Here is a 24,511-nt window from a genome sequence, read left to right on the forward strand (position 1 = left end):
AGCAGCAAGGACCATGGAGGCTGCAGGAGCAGCACCCATGAGGGGAATTTTTCCACAGGAGAAACAAAATGAAATAGCTACAGATACACCTGGAACTCCAGAATCCAGTACTATAAAATATGGAACGTTCCAACTTGACACAAGGAAAAGTCTTTTCATACTGAGGTGAGGCAAGCATTGGAACAGCCTAGCATAGAAAGGCTGGATAATCTCCAATTTAGGGAATTCTCCAGATCTGATTGGACAAAATCCTGAGTAGCCTGGTCTGAACGCAGCATGGACCCTCCTCTGAGCAGGAGGTGGGACTATGTGACTTCCCAAGGTCACAACACACACCATGAATATACATGGAGTGTTTTTAGCAGCCTTTTTCCTGTCAGAAAAGGATGAAGAGTAGTAAATAGCAGGCAGGTTGTTATCTTGACCTCTAGAAGGCCAGCCACCATTCCTACAACATCCTGTTATTTGTCAAGAGAGCTGATAACGATATCTAGGACCTGCAAACAATTCTAGAGAAAATTGCTCAAACCAAACACACAAACAGTGCCTGGCTTTGCCTTCTCCCTCTCAGCTTACTGAACTCCACATTTTAAACCTTCAAGACACACTGCCAAAGATGTGCACCTTCCTTCACTGTGCTAACTAGAACTGGCCACACTCAAATACGTACTGTGGTGCCAAAATTTGTTGCCAGCATCTCACACAGCCAAAACCTGTTGGGATTCCAATCACTGTTATGGCAAATATGGCATGAAGGAACATTTATTCTTCAAAGAGTGAAGACATCTTCGATATTTTTACTAGTGTCAAAATGTTGGTATGAAGTCCCTGAGGCACAAATTGCTGGAAACTGAGGGAGAACATTCTGGAAAATATTCTCACAGCCTTTTCAATTAAGTGAGGAGAACGTCAAACCAAGCCCTGCAGGGCATTCTGCTACTATTATTCTCTGCAGCCAAACAGCAGGCACACTTCTAATTCAGTGACAGCCATTATTCTGAGCAAAACTGTTTCACACTGAATCACAGCTCCTAAAGTATGCATTAATAACAATGTGGAAAGACCACCAATATCCATTTCTGTGTCCTGAAATGCGTGTGACTCCAGACTAAGACATAAGCTCCAGCTTCAGTGAAACCAGGCTTGTGAACTGGGTGAAGACTCCCCTGCAACTAGGAGAGACTTCAACATTGTGGCTATTAAGAAAGAGCATGGTCCTGCATGTTTGGGACTCTGCAGCCTGGATCTTCACTGTCATACTACAGGACTTGTGATCTGAACATAATAAAAAAATGCCAAGCAAATAAACAAAAAAGCCTTGCAGTGTCTTTATAACAGATTTTCCATGTACTTACTTTGCAAAGCCAATGAAGTCTTCATGGTTGGTATTGATATAGGAAACCTGGATATCAATGAGCAGCAGCATCTATTATGGGAGACAGGAGAGCAAAATAGGATGGGTAAGGTGGAAGAGAGAGATTGAAGAAAAGGAAGGAGGAAAAGAAACAGAACTCTTAAGTTCTCTGCATTAAGGAATATTGTTTTCATAATTTTTCAAGCCAAAAGCAATATTTTCTAAATTCCACCGCTTCTGTTTCTGTGCTTGTTTAAGAAGTTAGACTACAGAAGTCCTATTCCCTCTTCCTACTTTTTTTCCTAACAGACCTCATTTTTCACCTTCTTGGCCCTTGTCCATTCCATTAAGATCAATCATACACAGGCAGAGAGAATTTTAATAATTATATAACAGATTCCAGCTCTGCATTTTGCAAGTTAAGCAAATTCTGTCTATCTGGAGCATTCCAGCCAAGTCAGCAAGGAACCTAAACCTCAAACCTAAAATCCAGGTATGTACACTTTCTTTATGTACCACACAAAGAAGTGATAAGTAATCAAGTCCTGGCCCAGAAAACATCCAGTCCAGCCTATCTGATGTGCACATCTGGATTGAGAGATGGGCCATCAACAAAATAACACAATGATTTGTGTACTTATCACTTGTCAGTCTTTCAGCAGCCCACAGAGAATTTGATTCAACCTTGACAATCTAACTCAGCAAAGAACTTGCTAAGATAATCAGCAAAAAATTCCCTCCCACCCTCCAAGAGGCTCTGGAATATGCATGAGACTGCACTTCACCCCATTTATCAGAGAGAACAAGGAATGAATCTGTTGTTACCAAATGGTGGCATTTCATCTCTTCAACCTTATTTCTGCACAGCTCCTCAAATACAGCATCACTCCCAAATTCTTCATGATTTCCAGAAGATATTAGAGCCTCACTTAGACTCAAATCCCCACTATGTTTTTGCTCCATCTCTTACCTCTGAAAACATTCTCACTAATGTTTTGATTTATTAAGCATAACTACTAACATAAATAATGATGTAAATGTGACAATAACGTATTTGGTCAATTTTTAGCATTTATAAAAAGCTCATATTTTGTTCTTTATTCTGAGAAATAGTCAGGTATGTGCATACAATGAAGAACAGGAAAATAAAACTCAATTATTTTAAACAACTTATATTTTCTCCAAAACTTTGAGATAATTTCTCCAAAATTTTGAGTGTTCTGACTAGAATTCCCTACAAGTACAAGCCCAGTTAACTTTTTTTTTTTTTTTGTTTAATTATTTTTATGACTACATTTGCAGCACAGATTAAAGAAGCAGGATGTGCTGCACAACTCCCTAACTTGCACAGGGATAGGACTAGAGAGCCAGAAGTCCAGAACAGCTTAGGAGCTCTGCTGAGCTCTTCTTCCCCACATATTTCTGTTGTCACACTCTGCACCCTCCAGACAATAATTCCCGATTTCTCTTCCACTGGTTTTTCTCACATGTAATCTCAGATTTGCAGTTTCCTGGATTTGGAATGTTTGGCTCAGTGATGAATGCTTTAACCAAATTTCTCTGAATTTTTATTTGTTTTTTAGCTTTTTTCAAACTTGAAGGAAATCTTGCCAGTCCCTCATGAGTCCCCATACAATTGTTTGTGAGCCTCACTGTAATTAGGGTGAGGGGTGGGTGCATGGGATGGGTATGTTAAAAACACCTGCAAACAAAGTAGCTATTCCTGTGTGCATTTGTTTAATCAATATTGATTTCCCACAAACAGCTCTAGTGGCCCAGTTAACAAGTGGGCACACTGGCACAGGAACAAGCCAACACTACTTAGCCTTTCTGTAACAATTCTAGTCTCTGTTAAAGCTCAGTGGTAAAGAAACAATTTTTCTTTCTCTCTAAAATGTGCAGCCTATTAAAAAAATATAAAATCTTTCACTGTCCTACTGCACTTTGGATGTAAGAACTATCCTCCCTCACACACTTCACCAAACTGTCACATCTCCTATTTATTCTCACCTGATCCTTGGTCTTCTCTTCTCTTTCACGAATGTAGCCAGCAACAATTCTTTCTGTTTCCTCACATAACCTTGGATATGTTGCCAACTGAAACAGAAAATTAATAGAAATTTACACCTGCAGAGGAGCTTCAGTGGAATACAAACAGGGAGCCTCCAGCTTTCCTCTTTGGAAGAAAGCAACTATTATAAATGCTTGGGACTAGAAGTTAAGCACACTGCAAAGCAAGCCTTACTTGCTGTTGTTCAGAGACTGGAGAGACCTAAACCCTTGGATTGTTGCTATTCTTTTCCTCCAGGGAACACTGAGGAACAGACACTTTGGACATATGAAACACAGTCTATCTGGGGTGAGGTTTCTCTCTCTTCTACTGGGCCTAATTCCAGAGTGGTGCGCTAAATGATTTCCAAATGTATTGTTTTTTTAAAGGCTCCACCTTGTGGCAACAGCTCTACATAACAATACTGAAAAAAGCAAGATACAGTGGTAAATTTGGCTAATACCACTGGGAAGAGCATCTGCACAGTTAATTCAAGTGATAGGTCTTCCAGACCTTTTGATAAAAGTGAAAAAAAAAAGGAAACTCTGCTGAAAATATACCAGAGAATCTGCTTCTCTTTGTTCTTTGTCTTTCTGGTTTTAAGAAGTATCTCCTTTTACTTGCTCACTGACATAGAAAAATTTGGGTTTTTTTCAGAAACAAAATGCAAGAGGATATTTCTCAACAACCTCATCATACCTGTGCTCACATCCCAGAATCACTCCTGTACTTACTATTATGGGGTACCCTGCACTGGGAGGATGGTGGGACAAGCAGATGGACAGGTGAGACTGCAAAAGCAGCCAGTCAGCTAAGAAGTGAAAACATAGTTTTAAGGAGGCATCTCTTGACTCAAAAACACCTCTCACCATAAGAATAAAAACAAAGGAATCAAAAAAAAAAATGAACTTTTCCATCATTATGTTATTCTGAGCATTTTGCAAAAGTATTAATTAATTACCTGAGGAAGACCTACTCTGTCTGACAAGTGACTGAATCAGAAATCTCTTATAACACCATAAAATGCAAGACAGGCTTTATGTTATGTACTATGCCATTACATTTTACTTACATTACTTACATTTTACTTACATTACCAGATCTATGTGCAAGCTACCTTTTTAGTGCATTTCTTGACAGTGTTGATTAACTCTTGCATCACCAGATCCACACTTTTTAAGCAAGGTCCTTTCAGCTTAACTATCTGTTTTTTAACAATGGCTTCAAACGCCATATCTGGAGTGAACAAACCTGTTCTGTGGACATAAAAGAATATGTAAGACAGTAATAAAAACATCAGACAAGGAAGTTTTTTTTTACTAAATTACTCAAATCTTCACTTTCAGAGCTTCCCTACACAAACAGACTTCCACAGGACTAAATTTGCTTTTCTCAAAGGAAGTGTCATTCTGAGTAAAAATATACTCAGAATATAACAATATAAGTAGACACATGCTTGAAAGATGAAACTCCTTCAAGAGGACTGCAAGAACTCTAAGAAGTACGGCTATAATGCAGAAATGCCTCAGGAGCAGTGCATCAAACCTTAGGGACGAGTGGCAGCTGCAAGCACTCCATGCACAATCCCTTGCACAGCAAATCCATAAGAATCCTATGGCTGCACTTTTCACTCACACCAGAAAATGAGGTTTTGTTACTTAGAGTCTGATGTGGAGAATTTCACAGTTGGTTACTGCAGAGTAAATGAATCTATAAACGGCTACCCCACAGACCCAGTTCTAAACAAATGAACCTTGCTTCTTTTTCAAGCACTCTTCTCCAAGGTCTGCCTTGGTAGATAAATTATATAAAAAAAAAAAAAAACAAAACTATAAAAGCACACCCAAAACTATTAGTTCACTATGATAAATCAAGACCTCTCCAGCAATCAGGCAAGGAAAGTTCAAATATTGCACTATGGCTACCAGCGTCAACCATCTGAGAATTTACCGATCAAGTAACACTAGAAACATTTCCCAAAACTCTGAGAGCAACAAAGCTTGTAAGCAATGCTTTGGGAAGCTAGTCCACCTGTATCATGTGACCAGGCAGGAAAACATTGGAGCACTTGCCTGATCCCATGTATGTTCTTGATGGCATAACTTATCTCTCTCCTCAGTTCCTTCTCGTTGAATTCCATCTAGAGGAAGAGCAGCACACAAGAGCACATTAGGGGAAGGTTTCAACAAAACACAAAATATCCCCTCTCCCTCTGTAACAATAAGACAAGCAAGTTCAGCCGTTAAAATAGTCATTTCTAATTACACCAAACAATGCATAAGTATTTTAAAATGTTTTACCACTAAGGCTACAGGCAGCACTAAATATTGTTGAAAATCACACACTCTTCCATTCCAGATATACCAACAGCTGGAATGATTTTGAAGAGTTGACAGAGTAAGCCAGAAACAGAATTTGGAAGACTCCACATTTTTTTTTAAAGCCTGGTTTCTGAAAGTGGTGCAATTTCCATGATTATGATCTGTTTATCCTCCCCTTCCCATTCTACAGTTTTCAACTAAATTTAAGAGAGGAGTTGTCCCAGTTATGAAGTTACAAAGCTTTTCTTTAAGTTTCTTGGAAGCCAGCTAGCTGGAAGAGAAGTCAGTGTTGTCTCAAATGAAAGGGTCATTACCTAAGTCAAACCATCACAGAATGATTTGGGTTGGAAGGGACCTAAAGGGCTATTTTCCACAACTCTCGTTTTAATAGATACCAGCCACTTGAACACAAATCAAATTTACCAACTATAACTGCTTGCCTGCCCCATTTAACCAAAGAAAGATGCCATTTGTGATAAAACAAGAGGAAAGCACAGAAAATAGTATGAAATAGGATTATAATTATATTCTAGTTCTTGTATTTTGGAATTCTTAGCATGTCTCAGTGTCCAATCCTAGAAATTAAGCCAAATTAAGCCAAATGTCTCAATTATAACTTCATGTAATTTCTTCCATGTTAAAAGCATATTCTTTAAATCAGATCTTTGCTTGGCTACACTACTGTCAGTATGAACATCAGGATACGTAAATAAAGCACATCAGCAAGATGGATAAATACCTTCACGAGTTCAAAGGGAAAACGTTCATGGAAAATACGATTGATTTTGGCACCTCCTGAAAGCTCCAGCGTATCAACTTGATCTCCTGATCCTTCAATTCTTTTTTCAAAGTCCACTGAAAACTGCTGTACCATCCTAAACAGCAAAGGAGGGGAGGAAAGGAAAAAACAAAAACAAACAAAACCCAGAACAATTTAAGCATATTAACTACCAACTCTTATTTCAATACTATGCAACTAGTACTGCCTATTCAAACATATTTAGCAATTGCCAAAAGTATCTGTACAACTGATTCAGCCAAGTTGCCAACCCATAGAATCCCTACCTACACATCCTCCTGCATCCCTGCTGTCTTGCAGTACAGTCTAATAGCATGATGTGAATCCAGTGCTGCAAAATTCAGAGGAGACTGGGAAGGAACTTCTTTTCCCCATGTCAAAAGGCAAGCCCAAGGTCCAGTACTAACATGGTGATGTGTCAGTACCACAAGCTCCAGCTTACTTGGCTCTGCTTTGACTTCTGCAGCAGAAGCATTCAGAAAAACCCACAGGAGAAGTCTCTCAGTCATGGAAAATTCAAAGGTGATATCGCTCTGTTTTTGCAACCAAAACACCTGGAGTAAAGTCCTGAGGAACTGTCTACTCTTTTGGACACAGTTGTTACCAAAATAAGGAGTAAATCAGAGTCTTCATCTGGCTCAAGAAAGGCTCTCTAGTTCAGCTGATTACTTTCACCTCTGAATTCCAAAGTTTTAATTAGAGAATGAATCCAGCCCCAAACTTCACATTAGCACAATCCAGTACTATTACCATCTATCCCAGAGAAATTAGAATGCTGAAAAGCTCTGAAACCAGTCAGAGCAGGAATGTGACAACAGGCATATAAGAGAGAAGAGCTAGGTACATTTTACACTTCTCCTTCTTCCTTGACATGCTTTCTCTCTAAGAGGTAAATTTTATTTGCATATAAACACAGAGGGCTACAACTGTAGAAAATGGGAGAGTGAAAATGGCAGCTCTTTCAGGTGAAAAGATAGGCAGTACTGAGTACCCAGCATCCCTGGAAACAGGCCAAGGAAGGAAGCAGATGCAGCAAAGCAGCAGGTGCTAACTGGTGTTCAATCCACAACATCAGCATGGTCCTTTCTCCCTGGTGCTAAATCCACAATCAAGACAGGGCTGCAATTCCACCTGCACTTGATTCCAAGTCAGAGGAACAGTCATCTCTGTTCCATGGCTGGTATCAAAGTCTCATCAGACAGACTTATTTTGTGGATGAGACCCAAACCAGACCGTGACTTCAGCAGTGAAGAATCAGTTCAGAACTGATGATGATAATCCCCAAGAATTTGCCTTGCTGCTTTCTGAAAGCACACAAACTTTTACTGACAACTCCTGCAGCAAAGATCTCTGGGTCTTAGGTGCACAAAATATAAAATTAATCTTTGATTAATTTTGATCTTGCCATCTCTAGGTTCTTTTGGACAGCCAAGTTTTTATACTAGAAAAAGAAGCATTCTTTATTCTTCTTCCAGCCTCCTCATCTTACAGACTTCCAAGACAATGTCTCTCCCTTGCTTGAGGTCATCTTTTTGGCAGACAGAAGAATATGTCTACACAATCAAATGCAATTTTTTACCTTTGATCATCTTTGCTGCACATCTCCATGCCTTTTCCTTGTTCTGCTTTCTCCCTTTTCTAGGATTACTAAAATTAATTTAGGGAAAATTCTGTTGAAATTGTAGAATAAATAAAGTGTTCTGGAACATCAAACACAGAAATCTTTGGAGCTTGTGTAAAGAATCTTGAACAATATCCTAATGATTAAATTTAAACCAATCCGAAGGAAGGGGCAAAAAGGCAAAACAAACCCATTCAAAGTGAAAAGCAGACAAAAGACTCACTGCAACAGGGCTTTTGTTTTTCTGGTGGGATCTTCTGGTCTGAAGTTTTTGTATACCTCTACTTCATGTTCTATAGAAAGCAGCTGGCTCTGGAGTTTGCTTCTGAAGGCTGGCAGGGTATCCCGAATATGATTGGTAAGTTGCTAAAAAGCAAATAAAGGTCTTCTTATACTGTTGAAAAGATGAAAGCAGGAGCACAACCATTTCCTTCTGACTGCCAACCATATCAGCCATGACCTGTGCTAGTTTACCAGCACTGTTCCTTTTGATCTCTGATGCAATGGAGACTTTTAAATACTCCTTGTGCACACACATTGTAAGGAGGCTCAAAAAATGCCTTCATCCTCTCACTCACTGAGCCCTGTTACTACGCACCTGTTTAGTTACACCTGAAAAAGTTACACATGTTACATGGGTAATTTAAAATTACCTCTCATCTCTCTGTGCTGATGCCACACTCCCTTTTTGCTGCTTTTCTTAAGGTTTCACAATTCCCTACATATTTGTTCAGCACAGCAACTCCTTTATGCTACAGCCACAAGGCAAAATGGGAAAGATATTCTGAGCACCCACAGCATGTTTTTACATATCTATATATATATATATACATATATCTATATCTATATCTATATCTATCTATATATATATATGTTTCAGTGTGTTATGACAGCACTGTCCATGACTTACCTGTGCCATCGATCTCTCAGGTATTGTACATATTTTTTAATTAAAAGCAAACTGGACTTCTTCCACTATGCCCCAAACCCTCTCCCAGCCCCAACCAGACAAGCTATACATTTAAACTGTCATACCCCAAAATATATAGACTCAAGTTTAAAGTTGCTCTGCAGACTGACAGGCACAAAATCAAAAGCTGGCGTTTCCCTGGAGCACCACCTTGTGGATACAAAGAAACTGAAATATTACCTGAAACCACAATAGGTCCCCAATATCTTAAGGACAGAACTTATGTAGATCTTCCCATATGTAACACTGCACATACAGTAAAAGCAACAGAGGATCAACAGTTCCTACTGAAGTAGGTAAATATTGAAAACAGCTCTCTAAAAAGTTAATAGCATATAAAGCAACGCAACTCAGGACAGACAACACACTTGAAAGGTATGTGCAGCTTGTGTTTCAGTCTGAAAACTAAGACATATGGATTAAACTTACAAGATGTAAAACAAAGCAAAACATTTTTTGTTTTGAGAAAAAACACAGGGTACAAGCAAGTTCTTGCATCCTGATGAAGACTTTGGCTCTGAGGCACAAATAAATGTCATTAGTAGTCTTTTTGAGGGAGCCCAGAGCATTTCATAGCCTGGCTTTGCAGATACAGCTGCAAAGTCACTGTAGCAAAAAATTAAGCAGACCAGCCATTTAGTTTTCTACTTTAATCAGGAACATTCCAGCTGTTTCCAGCTGCTGTCCAAAATGGACAAAGCCAGGCTGACCTGGTCTTTGTCTATTCCAGATGAAAATCTGCAATTTGACAGTGACCTGGATAAAACAGTATCAAGTTTGACTTGTAGGAATACCAAAAACACTGGGCAACTTACAAGTTAAATGTAACAATTGAGGAATAGGATGGGATACTTCCAGAGAGGGAAACCTTAATTTTGATGTACATATTCAGTATTCTAATGAACAGGGGAGTGCAGAACTGCCAGTAAAAGTCAGAAACTACAACTCACAGCAAGCTTTTGTATCTACATGAAATATACAGCTTTGTTTTTACCTTGTGCAAATTAAGAACACTGAAAGCAGAACAGGATGAGTGGGGTTCAGAGATCAACTTCATTTTAATACAGTTTTTAATTGGGATGGCCCCATCATTACAAAGCTGCCTTTCACCACAAAGGTATCAGGTCTTACCTGGTTTAGAACTTTCTGGAGATATGGTGTCCCCATCCGATCTGCCATGTGCCTGTAGGATGGGTGGGAAAGAAAGAATTTCCTTTCTGCTAGAAGAGCTGCTTTTATGTCCTTCTTCCCATCAATGTCTTTCTGGCTTCTGTTTACAACACCAATATAACCTAAAACAAGGCAAAACCAATGGGTAAATCAATGCAGCTATTGCCTGAACCATGGAATTCATCTTAAATAGAACCAGACTGTCTCAGCTCAAACAAAACTTTCCAATTCAGGCATTTTGGATCATGTTTACAAGTAGAATAGTAACCTTAGCACTGTCTAAACTGTTCATTCTGTTTACATATAACAGATAGACTTCCTTTTAAATCACTCATCACCAATTCAAATAGAGAAATATCTGAAACTCTGGTGAAGCCTAAAGAAACCACTTCAAAAATAAACAAATAAAAATCCAAAATAAAATTGAATTGCGCACATAGGTCTACACAGATAAATGAGATGACATTAACAAAATACAAAAAACTTCTCATTTGTTGGACCAACATGTTCCGTGGGAGGAGACAGCAGACTTATCAGTAAATTACAACTAGAATCAAAATTCTTGATATTATTAACATAACTGAGCAAATGTAGCAGTAGCTGCCAGAACATGGAAAATTTCTGACAAGGATCAAAACTGGTTTACAGTGAGATTACTCAAGCTCTGGTGCTTGCTTCTGTCATATACAAAGAAAAAACATTCTTTTGTTACAAGGAATCTGGCAGAGAAAAAAAAAATATTGGCTAATGCCATGTGCTGGCATTACACTGCATATTACAGAGGAAGCAAGGATTTTCCAGGTCCAGAAGGGATATTTTTAGCAGAGCCACCTTTATGTTTGCTGAATAGATAACTGCAAAAGCAAGGAACACATCAAGTCCAGCATAACCTTTGATTCATCTCCAGGACTCCCAAACACCATCCTTATCCAAACCACTTTCTGACTGCAAAGCATAAAGGCAACTGAACATTCTCACCTCTACGAAGAGGGAGGAGTTTGTTTTCTAGAACTTCTCTTGCATCTGTGCCTTCATCCATCAGATCCAATTTTGTGATCACACCAATGGTTCTAAGGCCTGACCAGAGTGGAAGCAGGAGGAAAAAGTTATTCAAGAATCATTTTGAGTCAGAAGAACAATTACACCTTACAATTATGTTAAAACATATTTGTGCCCTTCTCAAAGCTATCACACAATAACAGCTCCAACTCAAATTATGATATGTCTGGAAAAGAAGGGAACATAATTGCCAGTGCTGAAATGTGTTCCTCAAAACTCCTTAACAAGGCTCAGCATCCCTACAATATGACTGTATAAAATTTATGATGTAAGTATCCAGAAATCCCATCAGCACCATCCCCTATTTTGCCCAGTACTACAAAAATTCATAGATAAGCACTGTTGCACTTGCTTATAAGAGATAGTGGCAACATTTTTAAATTTCATTTACAGCAACATTACCCCAACAACCCTGAGCTAACAAACAGTTATACTGTGATGCTGAAGATCATATGAGAATGTAAATAGACATCTATATTACATATTATAAATTACAGAATCTCCCACAACAGTTGATCTGTTATTTTCAATTATGTTCTTACACCTGAGAACAAAAAGTGGTGATATTCAATCCTGCTTACCCTGAGGGTCCACTTCCTTTGCCAGCTTCAGGGCATCTGAGTTGGCCAGGTCAGTGTTAGCTGGAGTCACAGCCAAGATCAGGCAATTCTCCCGAGAGATGAACTGCATTATCATGTCTCTGATCTGCTGCTCAATATCTGGAGGCTGATCCCCCACTGGCACTTTAGTGATTCCCGGCAGATCGATAAGGGTCAGGCTTAAGACTACGTGGACAACACGGATCATAAAACTGGTTAGCATGCCACACATGACAAAGGGCTCTACACATCTATGGCTGCAGACAAGTTTTGGTCACATAAAACTCCACAGAACTACCTTTACAGGCAGATAAATATGTCAACAGTTGTCAACAGTTCAAACAAAATGCCTGACAATCTGCAAAGACTTGTTTCCCTGTTGATCTTACATCTCTGGATTTATTAGTACTATTTAATATTTTAAATACTGCAACTGGTATAAAATGATACTTATACCAAATATCCTTGAGAGCTCTAAGACAAATTAACATGGCTTTCTGAGCTTTGTCCAACAACAGGAGGACAGGCAACAGACCACTCTCATTGCATCCTCCGAATAAACCAAAACAGTTGTTTGGATTTTTTTTTAAATATATTGTTTCTCTGACCATGTTTTCAACTCTAATTAAGAAATTCTCAAAAAAACAATCAATAGCTACCCTAACTTATATAGCAAAACTGTTGTTAAAGGGCTTGGGGATATGTTGTTGGTTTGGGGTTTTTTTGTTGTTTTTTTTTTTAATCTGTAACATCTTCAGAAAAGTCAGAAAGATGAAAAAAATAATCTATTAAGAAAACCTGGTTTGCTCTGGTATGATTTCCCTAGTAAAGGCCACAGGGCCAACTAGAGGCATCCTGGCTTGGGGTAAGCATCCTGCTACTGGGGTAACAGGGCATCCTTCAGACAAATGAGAAAAATGTCATTCCTAGGAAGGAAATACCAAAAGTGTAATTGGGGCATGGTTAATATAGACAACTGTGGCTGAACTAAAAGATTGATCCTAGTAAAACAAAGCAAGAGCAATAGGTAGGAAATTTTCACTTTCTCCTGGAGTCAGCATGTTCAGCAAACAAGCTTTGAGGCAGGGGATTTAGTAGAGCTTTTCTGCAGCTAGAAAAATCACGTGCTTCAGTCAAACACAACACTTTTGTCCTATATCAAAGACAAATTCAATGGAAAACATTTTCTCTAGATTGTCTTCATTAAGCTGGGCAGATGGAAACCAGAGGAACCAACTTTGATATATACAGGGGGTCTTCACCAATAAGCAACTTCAAACACTATTATTGTATGGTTATATCTTCAGTGACAGCAAACAGTAAATTTTCAGTAAGGCAGGGAGACACAGAGACTTTCTAGATCAGGGAATTCCTCTGGAGAGTGCCAAAAAGAAGTTTTGTTACTATGTCCCATCACTGGTCTTTCCTAACTCAGCCTCAAAACTTTTCCAGCCCAGATCAGGCAATAAGAACAGATACAAAAGGTGATGGCTACACAGACAGAGCTACATAATATGTTTATATGACATAAATGTAAAGTACAATGATTTTACCTACCATGTGGAGAATATATTCTTAAATTAATAGGAACCGAAGAAATGCCTTTGTTCATTCCTGTTACTCTATCTGTTTCTACTTCAATTTCCTGACGAACTTCATCAAAATCAGTAAATTTCTTCCCTTTGCAGTGTAGAAATTCCGCATACTCTGTCAAGAATACCAACAACAATTCTGCATTTCACAGGTTCATTGACTTGGACACCCACTTTCAAGCCCCCAGTGTTCTTCAGATGTGTGGGCACAAAAATTTGCCATCATGGCTATCAGAAAAGCATTATTCTGACTACACATATGAAAACCAGCCCTCAACAAGAAAGGCTCAGTTAAAAGTCAAGTTGACTGGATATGATTTACTGCTCCTATCTTTAGCACATCATCTTCTGGAACAATTGAATATTTCAAGTAGATGCCATTTACAGGAATGGAATAGGGAATAGATTAAGAATGAGATTCTGAGTTTTCATCTGATCTCATTTGCCTCTAACATATTCTAAATGTAAAATTAATTCAAATTCTGTACCAGGAAAGATTTTTAGCATTTGCTTCAAAAACTTACATCCCATGTTACACATTAATTTAGTTAAGGAATTCTGAAATTTTTACAAATTCAAAATGAAAATAAGATCACTTAAAAACACTAATGTTTTTAACACACCTTCTCATTTCCTAAAAGTGTCCTGTAGTCTAAATATGAGTCATGTTTACAAGTTTGCAAAAGCGTCTATAGAAATAGCTGTGATTTTGCTGAAGTGGGAGAACACAAATAATTCCCAAGCCTTTAATTTCATACACGTTGCTGTTTTACCTTAGAAGAGCATTGACCAGGAATCAGAGACAGATAATTTGTTAAACCCAAAGCTGACACTAAGTCCCTGTTTTGACTTTTGAATCCAAATGCTGATACTAATTACTGCAACCTTTTGGTTGCCTACATAACCAAAAGCTCATCCCAGGATTTTAAGACCAGAGTTTCTTCCTTCAAAGCAGAACACAAAAGTTATCTACATAGCGAGGCTGCCAGCAGAAATGATGACATAAACAGTAATTCCAGACACCAGCTCACATCCTGTCCCCAGCAGGCTGGAGCTGCAGGACTGGGGAAAGGCTGAAAAGCCTCATGCACGTTCAGTTCATTTCATCCTGCAGTCGAGGCGGATCCCAAAGCTCCCTGCAGAAGTTTCTTCCCCAGAAAAATGTTACTTGGTAACAAGCCCAGACACCCAGTGCAAAGAGCTTGCTTGGTACTCAAAGAACTGCAGCTGAGAACACCAAATGTGAGAATTTGGATTAAAGAGGACCTTATGTGTCAGTACTGAAGCCTGTTTCCCAGAAGTCACTTTGTTACTATTACTGACAGAGCTGTTAAAAAAAAAATAATAAATAGTCAAAACTACAGTAAATAGTTAAATCAAACTGACAGAAAAGAAGGACAGAGTGGAGGGGAAAACATCAAATACCCACCTGTCTGTGCTACAATACCATAATCCCTCTGGATTCAGTGTGTGAGGAACAGGGAAACTCACCCTTGTTCAGACAAAAATACATTGTTTTTTTTAAAAAATAAGAGAGCACCTAACAAAAATGCACCTTATTTTATATCCTTTTTTTCAGCTCCAGCAGCAAAATGACAATGAATGAGAGTTTTGTTCCATTGTCCACTGTTTATTAAGAAAAACCCAGGGAATATTCAAATATTTCAAAAAGAAAACACGGTGCACAAAATAAAAGATCTCAGTTGAGAATTTACATTTGTAAAATTTGGCATCTCAAGGTTGGCAAATAGATACCTAATGAAAAAAAGAGCTTTCAAGTGGTTCATATTTTATCCCACTTCTTCATGCACAGCTCCTGGCATAAACCAGACATATTCTTCTTAGTTATTTTTCTTCCCCAGTGGATCATCAGATTTTCTCTGATGAAATTATTTCTAAATCCATTAATTAATAGTTGGTGCGCAGCTGTAATCAGTTGACTCAGTAGCCAAGGAAGCTTTTTCTCTTTTTCCCACTTCACACTCAGTAATAAATTCAATATCTGACAAGGCTTCAAAGCAATCCAAATAAAAATGTTTGCTACTTTTTAGCTGGGTTCATGTTTATCAAAACTCCTTGCTCCTGGTGCCATCTGTGGTGCCAGCAGGGCTGAAGGAATAAACTCCACGGTGGTTCCTAACCTGTGGTGCCACACACAGCCTACAGAATAAGAATTCCAAGGGACAAGCAGAGCTTTGTTCTGCTCCTTTCAGCCCTCAGCCTGTCCTTGGCACTGATGCCTTCAGCCACGCTGGAGAAGCACATGCTTTAATGCAATCTTCACTTTCCAGCTTTCATGCACAGAAGAACACTGGGAAAATGTTTTATTTATGTTTTTGTGGGAATGGACACAAAGCTAGACAAAAAAAAGTGATCCTGCCTGACATCTAGCTTTCAGACATGTATTCTTTGTATAAAACTGAAGTTACATTAAGAGAAAGAACAATTAGATACAAAATTAAAAGCAGTCCTTGCATGTAAAATAACTCTTTTTTTCCCCCCCAGACTCATTAAAAGCACCTTGGAAAATGTAAAAATAAAAGGCTACCATAGCATAGTTCCTTCAGTGCATCCACAAGTGATTAATTATCTCTTCAGTTTTTTAAATTAGACAAATCATACAAACGAGTGATAGGGGATCACATATTTTTTAAATGCTCCTTATTTTTCCTGTAAGTTATATCTCTGTATGCCTTTATGATTTAATCTAGCACAATGATATATTGTTATGAGCACTAAACAGCTATTGCTGTTCTCAAACTATTTAAATTATATAAACACTTGAGATATTTCATAAATTTGTCTCTAAGCTAAAGAGAGCCAAGTGACAAGAATCAGCCCTTAGGAGTACATAAGGGATGATCCACATCAGGCTGAGCCCAAGAGCTTACAGAGCCCAAAGATTTTACTCCATACAGAATAATCTGTTACTAGAGGTCAGGAATTCACCAAGATCAGAGACCTGGATTCAGAACTGCTCCCAAACTGATTTCAAGCAGAGTTGCTCCAAGTTGGTGGCAGTATCCATTGTAGAGTACTCAAAAGGGATTGAAAGTGTTCCAAAAGGTGGTTCATTAAATTGCAGGCCTGTAGCAAACATTTTAAACATAGGCAGCGCAGGAGGAATATCCGCTATTACTGCACCTTCTATCTGCCCCTTGGGGAGATATCACTGAAGCAACAACACTTTTTGCCTTCAATAAAGCATCTCCCAAAGCCTCAGACCTCCTTCCAGAAGAGTGATTTCAAGAGGGTGTTTTAAAAACATGCAAATAAATATCATTAGCCAAAGTACTTCACCTCCTCTTGATGATGGACAGCTTTTTCTGAACAAAGTAAATGCAGTTAAGTGAATCTGGACCATAGCAAATCATTCAATGGTGCTTCCTTGAAAAGAGAGGAAGTATCAAAAGCCCTTGTCCTACCCAATCTACAATCCCTCTACTGCTTGGCTATTTCTGTAGCTTTTCTAACAAGCTGAAGATGGAATACTCAAAACTGAGTTATTCCACTGCTAATCTTCAAGCAGAAAGGCTATAAGAAATAGAAGTACCCTGGTATTTCCTGAAGACAAACCAGAAAATCCTGGCAATGCAGAGAATTACAAGAATATCATAGCAGAAGACATTAAACATGGAAAACACTGCAGAGCTGATAAAGTAACTACTACAAGATAGCAGGTCATGCTCTTAGGAACCAGTGAAATGGTTCATTAGAAGGGGAGACACTTGTACCAGAGGAGGAAAAGCATTCTTTTGGATGCAATAATCTTCCACAACCTTCAAAGTTTTTGTTTGTAGAAGGAATTTCTCTCTGTTCTTTCAACCATTTCCTATGGATGATGCTTTCTGTAGTTCCAAGCCCTCCTCCAGGCATTTTTTTTCCTGAATTTACAGAGGCAGAGCTCTCTCCTTCCCAGGACTGAGGAAAAGCAGAGCCTTTTAAGACTGCATTTCTGTGCTGCATCTTGTACAATGTTTACTTCTGTATTTCACAACAGCAGATATCAGTGAGTTATGCTCTGTCAGATATTCACTGTGAGCACCAGGTCCTTTTCTGAAAGCCAACCTTTTTCTCAAATACCAGCCTTTCAGTACAACAAAAAAACATATCCCAGCTGAATTGCTTCTTACTTTGGGGATATTTCTTTTCTTTTGCAAGCAATTTGAATTCCAATTCTGCCCACCAGTATCTTTCATATTCTTGCTTGTATTTGCCAAACACCAACTTAATAAACACACTCTATTCTGTTATCCTATCAGTAAAACCTGGAGGGGTGTCCCTTCCACTCTGTACACAGCTGTGCATCCATCTCACAGGAGTCCTTGCTAAATCATGTCTCCCAAGATTGCTTATGATATTTTTAAAAAAAGTAAGATAATTTAAAAACCTTTACTGTAGCCAAGGTAAGATACCACCTCACCTTAATTTACAAGCCTACTATCCTGTAATAAAAAAAAAAAATATTGCACTGATATGACAGGGATATTTCCCTTGATGAGTTTGTGCTGGCTGCTGTTCATCTCAAATGCCTTTGAGATTGTTAGTTAATAACTACTTACAGATTTCTTTCACCTAAAAGTGAACTTTGACTGATTCTTCTGTCACTTTCCTTTATTATCTTTATGAAGATGGACATATATAGAGCCATTTTTCAATCTTAATGAGGGGATTCCATCTTTCCTAATGCCACTGAGCACAAATCTGGGATCAAAGAATCAAAAGTTTCCAGGCAAACCCACTTGTAAAACCAAGTCTTTGTGGGTACCATTAATTTGAGTGAAGCTCAAATCCCATTTTGAGAGTCCTGATGGGACAAGTGGCTGAGCCCTCCAGGCCATCCTGCCAGACCTCAGCAGTCACTGGGATTAGCTCAGATCACCAGTACAGACAGCAACAACTGGGAGATTTGCAGGTGCAAAGGAACATCTGCAGTCTCTCTGACCTTACACAAGCTTAAATTCAGGTTTCCAGACCAGCAGCACTGTCTCTCTTCCAGGATGTCAGTACTGTTTGGGGGATGAGCCTTTCCTTAGCTCAAAAAGGGGTCAACCCATCATTGCCATCTTTTCCTCTTGCTGGTGGCACTTTTTTAGCATTTGGGGTATACACCTCAGTAGTTTTACTGATCTCTCCAGCAGCCCTGTTCATGATCTGAACGAGAGTGGGATCCAGGAAACGGCAGCCACTGTCTGCCTTTCCTCCCTGTAAAGTGCCCGTTCTCTTTCCCACTATTGGCACTGTGGCATTTTTCCAGTTTTTGTCCCTGAAGACCTCCAAATGCCTGCCATCTGATGAAATCTCTGAGATCATTTGTGTTAGCTGCAATAACTAGTCTAAATTCTTTTTCTATTTCTTTTTCTGTTAGAGGATTGTTTTTGCCACCAGATGGCAACAGAAGATGGCTATGTGTGAGGAGTAGTCTTGCAATACAGGAAATTTGGATTAAAGCTCTACAACCTCAACAGAAAAGAGCATCTGCAAGACTTCAGAAAAAAAAAAGAATGCCTTTTGAACCTTATGATTTAATTTCCACTTAGTATTCTAATTAACACAACTCAAACAAATGTGGGTATTGCAAATATGACTCATTTCTCTAACAAATGTCCACCTCAGCAAAGAGTTTCAAAATCTGTTAATCTGCTGAAGCAAAAAGAAAATCTGAAATTGCTCCAAAACCAGTTATCAAAATAAGGAAAATAACTCTCCTGGAGCCAGGATATTTCAGATGCAAATAACAAATACCAGGATTTACACAGCAGGCAATGTATTTTTAACAAAGACCTACTACAAAGGCTTCACATATTTTTTGTTGGCACTGCTGTTCAAAAACAATGTACTACCTAATCTCTAAGAATCTAGTCATTATCTCACCTGCAGAGGCAGAAGAAAGCACAGCAAGAAGAACAGATTGCCTAAGGTTATACAGAATATGTGGCTGCAGAAAGAAAAAAATAAACCACAAACAAAACCCAAAATTAAAAACAAACAAAAAACTAATAAAAACACCAACCCATCTCTCAAGATCTCAGAAATTACAAGTCGTTACCTTCTAAAGCTTACTCAGCAGCAGCACTTAAAACATCAATTTACTCCAACAAAAACTATTTAATCTTACTGCTGTATTAGATCAAAAAACCACCAAGGTAAGAACTATACTTAAAGTTGTGAAACGAAAACTTAGAATGTTGAAGAAATAAGTTTTAATGTAAAAATCAAGGAACACCAACTCAAAGGAACAAAAACCCACCAGCTCACAAGCACACTCGAAACTCTCATCCAGGTCATCTGTGCACCAACACTTGCATCTTAAAGACACACCATTTCTCACATTATCAAACTCAGAGAAAAATACTCAAAACTATTAAAGACTGACTTGTTACTTGCAATATTTAATTAAAAACTTTGTATTTGCCTTCAGTATTTCAGCAGAGTACAAATTTGTATCAATGTGGAGCGCAAATGCCATAAAGCCATTTAGGAATTGTACTGGTACCACCAAAACATGTCTGTGACTAAAGGAGGCCACCAGGTCACTGAGAAATAGCTTTGTACAAACTACACAGAACTTTTAAAATAGGTAAACAAAATTCTAAAAAAAACTACATATATACTCCACATCTCTCATGAGATGCATCTCTTACTATTAAATTGCTGAATGTTACCCCTGAAGGGGTAACAGCTCTTTACCCAGATGTGTCAGATCTCTCGGATGCTGGAAGACCTCTGGTAACCCCTCCCAAGCAATTCCTGCTGCACCCTTCCATGCCATGCCTGACCCTAATAATGGATGGGCAAAGCTTTCTCTTACTTTGATGTGCCCAAATGCCTCCTCTGCTAATTTTCATCTCTTAGTGCAGTGACTCAAATGAAGCTTTAACCTCCTTTGTCAATCAAATTCACATTCCAAAACTATTCTCAGCCACTTCCAAAATGTTGCTGAAGTATCTTGTAGTCATCTGTGCATGCCTGCATAGAAAGTGGCCCTTCTCTCCCAAGGAATACTCCAAGATTAAGAACAGTTACTTCTAAGAGTCAAGAAAAATCCTAGGATTAAAAATTAGTTTTGTTTACTACAGCAACAAGAAGCTGATACAGCCCTCTAATTATTCTGTAACATTTTGGATAATTATGGGCTTCATAGAAATCAGCCCAGCATCTGCTTCCTGTAAAAGAACACTGTGCTTCTCTAAGCAGTTTTCTTTATTTTCTTTTCTTAAAATTAGTTCATAAAGATAAAGGTGACTTAAAAGATAAAGTTACTTGGAATTTCACCATCAAAAACAACAACAGTGGAACAAAGTTTAAAGAAAGTAACAACATAATTAAAGCTGCGTTTTAAAGGTCTTGGCATTTAATCCCAAACAAGAACTACAGAGCATTTCCCAAAGGGAGAAATACACCTTGACATCCAGGAAAGGCAAAATTAAGCTGAAGCTCAGTTCTCCTGAATTTTTAAAGGTTTTTGTTGTGTTGTTTAAGCTATAATGAAGAACTAATTTTCAGCATGAAACCTAGAGGCCTACCTAAAGGCAGTAATACTTTGGGAACATAAGTAATGAGGAAAATCAGATAGAGAAAAACCCTAAACCAAGGGACAGTGGTGATTTTATAAAAGAGGTCAACACAGAGCAGTCAGGGTAGGTTTAGGATGGGTGGCAATGAATATGTATTCAACCACTTGAGATCAGATGTAAGTGCTCACTTACTGACAGGTCCCCTCAGTCCAGTCTTTTTGAAAGGATTGCCAACACAAAGCTCAAAGCTTTTCTTTCTTCTGCTTTTGCATGGTGCTGGAAAAGTCAGATGAAGACTCTCCACAGCTAAGCCTTATTCATGCATTTCTGCATCATCTGTCAGAGGTCAAAAGCCAGATCTGCAGAAATGGGAAGTGTTCATTCCTACAACTTAAACAAATGTTAATTTATACCATATATAAAGCACTATAAGTGTATGACATACTTGACAATCCTAAAATTTCTAATCTGATCATGCAGAAATACCAAATTCCACTGTTTTTCCTTTCTCTTCCATGATGTAAACACTATGGAAAATTTTATAGAGGCACTGAAAGTACGATGGCATTTTAAAAGCAATAATTCAGAAAAAACCCTGAAGCCCAGGCAGACTGCAGTTTACCTGCCTGTTGAACACTGTGAAGACCTTCAGGAAAGAAATACACACAAAAACGTAATTACATCTCACACACAGGGACAGACTAAAGTTTTACAGGCAGCTATAATTTTGGTTTTTCCCCAGTTTCATCATGGTACATAATTCAAAGACCATTTTTTTGTTTCAGTGCAGGTTTGGATGTTATTTTGTTTCTTTTTTTTACTGTTTTGAGCAGAAGTAAATAGCAAACCAGTGATTTTTTGTTGCTTACATTGGTTTAGAAGTAACACCACCAAAAGCTGGAATGACGGTGAACCATAACTGCTTTTAGATATGCCAGGGAACTGAGCTACACCACAGCAAATCAAGTGCCTCATGGAAGAGTACAGAGTGGTGAATTCTCATGAAAGATCTCAATATATCCCATAGCTTAGTGGTACACCCAAAAATATTTATACTTTTCACCAGACAAATACACAGAACTCTTGTTTTCCCCCAGTCCACCTTCTGCTCTACTTAGTGTACTGAGCCCAACCAAAAAAGACAAGTTCTGAAAACAGCCTGTGTGGAATCAAATCCGTGTGCACTGGAGCAAGAGTTAAAGGTAGAACTGCAGCAATTTTGGTGTGTTAACTAATATAACTGCAAAGCTCATCAAGAAATGAATAAATCAAAGCTAATTTCCAAAGCATATTCCATGTAATGATGTGGATTCAATTCACCATGTGCTCTAAGATTTAGACATTATCATTTTCCCACAATGGGAAATGTGATGAGTTGGTCCTGAGCACACAGTTTTGAAGCAGCAGCCCTTTGCTCCAGAGAGTCTGGTGGCATCTTCCTTCACATTGTTCATGTCCTGTTAGAGAAGTTTTTTCTCCTACTGAAGTACATCAGCACTTTGTCCAGGCATTGACCCAAAAAGAGGAAGAGATTACCTGTTTTGGCAGTGATGAGCTGCAGGACCAATGGTCGTCTTGTCACAATTCCAGAACCTCGTGGAAGAAAATCCCTAGAAACATTAAAAAAATAGTTACTAGCCAGAAGTAATGTGCAGTTACATAAGATATTGGACTAATTTGGAACCTCCTCTGGATGAAAATGGAAAGGTGGTGTGGATTGGTAGCAAATACTCCTCTAAAGTAGGGCTGTTAATTTTGGTTCAAGACAACAGTCAGTCATTGCATATTAGACAAATGTGCATTAAAACTAAATTACTGTCTCAGGGCATTCCCAAGCCTCCTCAAGACCATCACATTAACATCTCACCTTGCACTGTGAGATACCTGAAGCCATGCCCAGATTTTCCCAAATGATTCTGTCATCACTGCACACTTGATCTGAAGAGGATCTGGACATAGGATTGCACACACTCACACACCACACCAGAGCTCTGGACAAACCAAACTGGCAGCACCCTGCACTACTCTTTCACATAACTTCTGCCAGTTCAAATCCCCAAATAACTTTTCCACCAACACACCTGCCCAGAAGTTTCCAAATGAAAGTAGAATGCTAGAAGTCCTGTGGGACAGAGGGGGAGAGTGTCCTTGGACCAGAAAGCAAGCAAGGAAACAAAGACACCAGCTCTGCTGTATCATTATGCATCCCCATGAGCCTTTCCATGTCTCTAAAGACAGGGAGACTCCTTATGCAACTGGAAAGAAAGAAATCCAAAGCAAAATAACACATTTTTCTCAGTGTCTTCTCCAGTTGCCAGACCCATTAAACATTTAAAAACTATGAGATGAGGTTCAGTGAGAGGCTTTGAAAAGTGTTTCCTTCAAATAAGCATCTTCAGAGGAGTAAAATTCAGGGGTAAACAGAGTTTCACAATCAGTATAAGCTCATCAAAATCCCCTCGTTTTTCCTGCCTCACAAGAGATGTTGAATCACTTTCCTGTCTGCCTTAGCAGCACTGCTAACTCACCCCTCTGGCTCAGGTGAAAAGCAATGCAGCAAAGGCTTAGGGCAAGAATTTGCAGCCCAAGGGCAGAGCTGATCTGGGTGACTGTTGTTATACACCTAAGTGCCTGCATGAAGGTGAGGCAGGAGTGTGCAGTGTCTTTGGGAGGGATGGGGAGAAGGACAAGAGCCAAAGAACAAAGCACAGCCCTGCTGGCCCTTTAGACAGAGCTGCTAACACAGGTCTGCTCCAGCCACTTGGGAAATCACCTCCTGCCTATAATAACCACTGAGGATCTTCACACTGACCTTGCACTACTTAATGGAAGCCTGACTTTCACAGCTCCTTTAAAGGCTGCACACAAACCTGTGTGGTTTAAAACAGGCCTTGAGGGTATACCTATGAAAAATAAACCCCACAAATATCCAGGCTATTATTTGTGCAAATCCGAGGATATTAGGTCTGAGCAGTCCCAGGCCAAGACAGGCTCAGGAACACAAAAGTGAACCTCTTTCCACAAGCACAAACAAGGTGGCAAAGCTTCAGCAGAAAAGAAACATGGCAACTCTACTGAAGGTTTCCTTCCTAACATCTAGACACAAAAAAAAAAAAAAAAATAGCACACCAAAAAAAAAAAACACAAAACCAAAAACATATGCAAGCAAAGATACTGCAAAAACATCAGGTGTACTGATTTAAATCTGCTGTGATACTTTATAATGTTTCAGACAGCAACAGCATAGAGGAATTAGCTTAAAGTGATACCAAAGGCCTTCAGATAGGTCTCTATCATAGTTTCAGTATCTACTAATGGAGAGAAAGCTGCCCCTCAATGAACATCATCTGCTGTTTTCTCATGGGAAAACAGAAAATAATGGGAACATGGTCATACTTCTGTACACACTGAAATGAACGCAGCAAATTAAGAGACAGCAAATTAAGATTACAGTTTATA

At 38.8% G+C, this 24,511-nt stretch overlaps 1 protein-coding gene across 11 annotated transcripts in view; it reads right to left on the bottom strand.

The window, feature by feature from the left end:
- Positions 1-24,511, bottom strand: part of DNM3 (dynamin 3) — a 171,836-nt gene that overhangs the window by 133,037 nt on the left and 14,288 nt on the right. For all 11 annotated transcript variants that reach the window (XR_008432222.1, XR_008432223.1, XM_053949823.1 and 8 more), the window contains exons 2-12: positions 22,589-22,662; positions 13,501-13,650; positions 11,926-12,129; positions 11,264-11,362; positions 10,247-10,407; positions 8,369-8,511; positions 6,465-6,600; positions 5,477-5,544; positions 4,522-4,660; positions 3,365-3,451; positions 1,356-1,426 (exon numbers count right to left, since the gene is read on the bottom strand). Coding sequence is in view for 9 of the 11 variants with exons in the window: in XM_053949823.1 (XP_053805798.1) it covers positions 1,356-1,426; positions 3,365-3,451; positions 4,522-4,660; positions 5,477-5,544; positions 6,465-6,600; positions 8,369-8,511; positions 10,247-10,407; positions 11,264-11,362; positions 11,926-12,129; positions 13,501-13,650; positions 22,589-22,662 (1,332 nt within the window). In the remaining 2 variants the exon portion in view is untranslated. The remainder of the gene's footprint in view (positions 1-1,355; positions 1,427-3,364; positions 3,452-4,521; positions 4,661-5,476; positions 5,545-6,464; positions 6,601-8,368; positions 8,512-10,246; positions 10,408-11,263; positions 11,363-11,925; positions 12,130-13,500; positions 13,651-22,588; positions 22,663-24,511) is intronic.

This window comes from Vidua chalybeata, chromosome 9, assembly GCF_026979565.1.
Source record: "Vidua chalybeata isolate OUT-0048 chromosome 9, bVidCha1 merged haplotype, whole genome shotgun sequence".
NCBI classification, from domain to species: domain Eukaryota; kingdom Metazoa; phylum Chordata; class Aves; order Passeriformes; family Viduidae; genus Vidua; species Vidua chalybeata.